The sequence below is a fragment of the Limulus polyphemus genome, unplaced genomic scaffold (assembly GCF_000517525.1).
Source record: "Limulus polyphemus unplaced genomic scaffold, Limulus_polyphemus-2.1.2 Scaffold545, whole genome shotgun sequence".
Classification (NCBI taxonomy): domain Eukaryota; kingdom Metazoa; phylum Arthropoda; class Merostomata; order Xiphosura; family Limulidae; genus Limulus; species Limulus polyphemus.
The window spans coordinates 286,963-292,131 of record NW_013666155.1 but is presented as its reverse complement, the minus strand read 5'-3'; the positions used below and the strand labels follow the sequence as shown (position 1 = coordinate 292,131).

The following is a 5,169-nucleotide window of genomic DNA, read 5'->3' as shown; positions in this document are numbered from 1 at the left end:
AACATCATAAGACAGTGCAATTGGTGACCGCAAAAACCTTATTTTAAAAAGTAGGTCAGTCTCAGTTTATTCAACTAGGACCAGAGGAATATGCAGCAATCCCGACATTGTCTTACTCATGATAGTCCATAAGTTGGTACGGTCTGGTACGGGCTTTATTCATGAAGCAAGATTTCATAAGGAACCCTCTAGCTGTTTTGTGGAACACCCCATCTCATATGTGAGTGTCATATATCTGTAAAGTTGTATGGTACAGACTTAAAGTTAAGTATATTCAGACAGGTATCACTCGTCATTGTGCAGGATCTAGAGATGCAAAAATAGACCACTGTAGAGTAAAATATATATAAAAAGGGAACTTACCAATTCAGAGCCAGTAATGGGTATGTAGAACTGCAACAGGAAGAAGTCGATATCCAGAAGCAGATGAAAAAAATGTGCAACAAAAGTAAGTGGGATAGTCCACATGTCAGTTTGCATGAACTCCTCCAACATATGATGGTAGTGAAGAGCCAGAGAGAGAGAGTAAGGTGTTGGATTTGGTGATGATCCAAAAAGTATAGGCTAAATGGATGAGGTGCTGTAGCCATCCTTTGAGAGTAATAGGAGAAATATTTCTGAGAGATGAGGAATTCTAAAGAATAAATAGATGTGAGCATGAACCATGAAAAGGAGCAGAGTGGGCCAAATAACTACATGGATGAGATAGAGAAAACAATTCTGAACAGAATAAAATACTGAGAAATGGAAGAAAGAAAATACAGGAAGCAGCAAGGGCATACACATCATATCTCCTATGGCCACATGCAAAAAGTATGAAATAGGATCTAAGCAAAGGATGATAAAAGGAACAAGAGACTAAGGGTGTGGAGAACAATATTCAGGTCAAAATCAGGAAGGACTGCAAGATGAGGAGGAATGTCACAATGAACAAAAAAGCATAGAAAGGAGAGGAGAATACATGATGATAATAAGAAAACCCAAAAGTATAAGGTAGAGCTGCCCAACAACCAGCCATGGTTGAAAGTGATCAGTCTTGTCTAAACAGCCAATGAAACATTTCAAACAAATGGGGGATAGAAAAAAGGGAAAGGAAGAAAACATGTCATGGATTGAGAAGGAGGGAGGAAGAACTGGACAAAAAGAAGAAAGGCTAAATGTAAAAAGAGTCTAGAACATCTTGCAAGGGATTGGACAAAACCCACACGTGAAGTCAAAGTGATGACACTGCTGGATGGAAAAAGAGAGGAGTGAGGTTGAAGGAGTAGGGAGAGTGATTCAGGTAGAGGAAGAGAAGACAGGAGAAGGTTCAATAGAGGAAACCATGGCTAAGCCAGCCAGTAAGGAGTTATCAGTAGGATCCAACATGGAGTGTCCAGAATGAGAGAAAACATGAGGGAGGAGATGAGTAGGATGATAGGCATGGAGAAAAAATTGGACTAGTCCAGACAGAATGCATCCCAAGTTAAGGCTGAGGGAAGAGGAACAGGGAACCAGAAAAGAGGAAGTAGGGTGTTGAGAAAAGTGGCAAAAACATCAAGAAGAAGAGTGTCCAGATGAGAGCACAGCAACTTGGACACCAGACGAACAAGGGACCAATCCATAGGTAGTAAGTTGGCAGCCCTCGAGGGACAATACACTCAAAACTCAGGGCATCCGGAATAGAACAACCTATTAGACTTACAAGTATAGAATGGGACAAGAAAAGGATGACACTAGTGTGGAAACAGGGAAAGCAAAATGAAGTGTGCCCCTGGTGACTGATAAAAGGGACAATTGCAGAGTTTACTGCATGTTTCATCAAGAGACATCTAAGAACTATTCTAAAAAAAGAAATCTAAAATCGATGTACTGCCAAGTTTCCAAATCCTAAGGTATGAATTTGAAGGAACAACATTTTGTGGTACCAATGATCCGAATTCACATCAGAGTTGATACATGCCCCACATCTTGCTAAGGTGGCATCTGGAAAAAAGAGGAGACCCTGGACAAGAGGAAGAGGAATACTCACTATAGAAGTAATTTTATAAAGTCACCAGATAAAGTCTTTGAGTAAGAAAGAAGGAAAGAGAATGGTTGAGGACAAAGGATCCCAAACAAGGATCGAGAGTACATGCAGTCCATTGTAAACGTTGCAAATGAGCATGATCCAAGGGTATACAGGATTGCATAAAAGCCCAAGTCCCCAAAAGAGAGAAAACCTCCTGCACAGTGAGGATGAGACATAAAATTATAATGCAGCCCTAACATGTAACACTAGAAATAAAATCATACCAGTAAAATCATAAAGGCAGATGAAAGGAGCCAGAAGAAGACATATAATATACAAGGGAGACAAAATCAATTGAGTAACAAGGCATCACACCCCAACTAACTCTAACAAGAGATCAACCAAATAAGAATTGAAAATGCCAAGAAAGATAAGCACACAACTGTAGATAAGATAAGTGAATGAGCATCCATCAAAAACCCCACAGGGGAATGATGAATTACAACAGAAAGAAAGTTAAAGAAGGAAAAATCATGGAAAAAAAAGATAATATAAGAGGATGGTAGGAAAACCTAAGAAAGAATAATAAAAGATAAAGGATCTGACCCCTAAATCTGAAGAAAATACTCCAGAGCTTAGGAGTCAAAGAAAAACAATATAGCACAAAGTTATGCCTAGTCATATGAGGTAACAAAGGAAGGAGGATGAGGCATGTATGCCCCAAAGTAGTGGTAAAAATAACTGAAAATCTAAAAAACTTAGCTGAGAAACCTAGTCATGCAATAACAAAAGAAGGCTGAGGTAGAATCAAGATAATATGGGTATACGATGAAACAGAGGTAGGTGGGAAGAAAATGGCAAAACCTCTTCCATCACAAACAAGAAACACAGGCAAAGGTACATCAGAAACAAAAGAAGGCTTAGGCTACATGAAAGACTCCCCCACCTGCCTTACAAAAACTGTCACCTTTCCAAACAGACAAAGACAAACCCAATGCTAATATAGTTTGTAGGCTAGTATGAACAATGCTGTGTTGTTTCCCACCAGAAAAAGTGGAAATTACTGACATTTGTGAAACAATGTCTTTGTAGATACTCCCATTGAGAAACACCTACATCTGAAAATTTCCCAAGTAAAAAACCATACATCATAACACTCGAGTATCAAATCAAGAAGTGATGATTGTGCTCTACAGTATAGAGGGAGTCAGCTGTATTAAGACGGTGTGTTACACTCCTATTGGTGGGGGGCTGTCACATGCTCATTTGCATGCTACAAGACAGCTATACCACATGATGTTAGGTGGGAGCCTCAAATCTGGTAGCAAGCAAAAATTGTGCATATAAAGGCAGCACAAATCGAGGAAAGCTATTATGTGAGAAGATGTATCATATCAGAAATTTCTTTATGACTGGGTATATTACTTGTATTTCATAGTTATATTTAAATATTTTTGTGTTTATTTACTTTATTAAATTAAATTTTTACAATCTGACACAAACACAATTCATCTAAGTTAATTAAACTTGATATCTACACGTACTTAGACATACATGTAGGTACCCATTGTAAATGTACAACACATTGCATATGATTTTTCTGCAATAATTCATATACATGTACCTATTGAACAAAAATGTAAAAAACATTTAAACTAACAACATAAACCACACCATTAGTTTATTATAATTTTGATTTTAAGAGTGATAAGGTTACTGTAATCTTGCAAAAAGGGTATCAACATGTTGAAAAGTATTCTAGTATCAGCTTCTATTGTAATATCCAGTTCATATATTTTAAAAATAAAAGGAGAGGCTTATAGTATTTGACTTGTTTTCTTTGATATAGAAGACTAAAAATGGCAAGATTCGTGTGCAGAGAGGATTATAATTACAAACTTGAATGTAACTGTAAGAGTAATAGGTTCAAGCTTTGTAAACCAAGATGTAGACTTGTTTTTCAACTAAATGATCTTTCAGTTAGAGATGTGTAGTTTGTTCAAACCATTTTAACATTTTTGTTGGAATGTTGCATTTGTTTGTTTTATTTACCTAAATATTCAGTACTTAAAGTTAACACAAAAAGTGTAGTCACAGTGTAACGACATTTTAAAACACAAAATTATTAATATTTCTGTAACAATTAAGGAAAAAAGAAATGAAAGGTCAACATTTTAGCAATTGGCCAAATAAGAATTAAGTGGTTTCAGCCTTCATCTTTCACTGAAATCTTGGCCAAATAAATTACTTGTACATTACTTGTAATTATTTAGTTATTTATCTTCCTTATGCATGTGTGTCTTTATATGTATATATAACGTTATCATTTAAAACTTTGAAAACAAAATATATAATTTTATTGTTCCTACACAAGGCCTACTATCAGTATCATTTTATTTTCAGTACGTAAGTTTTTATTATAAAAATCAATATAAGTTATAACTTTTGATGCTATACTGTATGTACGACAATTATATATATTGACATGGTTAACTCAAGTTAAACAAGCTAATAACACTGTATTACACAAACACTCTTTAGGAAGTCAAAGAGAGACTACGTTGTCCAGATAAATTAATAAGATTATGACTATGTGAGTTTAAGTAATAGTAATATGAGTAAGAGTGCAACAACTTGAACAAGATTGAGTGGTTTTCATTAATTGAATTCAATCACTGTGGTAATGTTCTTATGAAAAATCCTTCTACCTTGTGTTTCATTAAGAAGGCGACGATATTCGTGTCGTATTAATCGTCTTTCTTGTTCTTCTTCAACTTCATCAGCAAAAGAAATATCACGCATTTCCCTGTCTAAAATTTCATCGTTATCAGCCATTTTATTATTTTTAATAAAGTTGCGGTAAAATTTTAGCGACATCTGCTGACTATTTTGTGCATTACAATATTATTTATTTTACAAAGAAAATAGTAACTTCTAAATCTCAACGTTGATTAGGTTTAGTATGCTTGTGTTCTATTCACTACTAAAATTCTGCTTATACAGTAAAATTGCATATACAAACATGGATTGCACAGTAAGTCACCAAAGTGATATTTCTTATTTGAGATAGGTTTCATTTCTTTGAATTCAAAGATTAGAGAATAAATTAGATTTAAATTCGATGACGAGCAACCCACTTTGAGACTAATAATGGTTGGAGACGGCTTGAATGGGTAATG

At 35.4% G+C, this 5,169-nt stretch overlaps 2 protein-coding genes across 2 annotated transcripts in view; one reads left to right on the top strand and one right to left on the bottom strand.

Moving 5' to 3' along the window:
• LOC106459005 (non-structural maintenance of chromosomes element 4 homolog A-like) overlaps positions 1 to 4,832 on the bottom strand; it is a 43,796-nt gene extending 38,964 nt beyond the window's left edge. Inside the window, exon 1 of the mRNA XM_013918569.2 lies at positions 4,699 to 4,832. Coding sequence (XP_013774023.1) covers positions 4,699 to 4,825 — 127 coding nt within the window. The 5' untranslated portion in view covers positions 4,826 to 4,832. The remainder of the gene's footprint in view (positions 1 to 4,698) is intronic.
• Positions 4,833 to 4,917: 85 nt separating this feature from the next.
• The window catches only part of LOC106459008 (transforming acidic coiled-coil-containing protein 3-like), a 59,885-nt gene continuing 59,633 nt past the window's right edge, over positions 4,918 to 5,169 (top strand). Inside the window, exon 1 of the mRNA XM_013918574.2 lies at positions 4,918 to 5,024. The gene's annotated coding sequence lies outside the window, so the exon portion shown is untranslated. The remainder of the gene's footprint in view (positions 5,025 to 5,169) is intronic.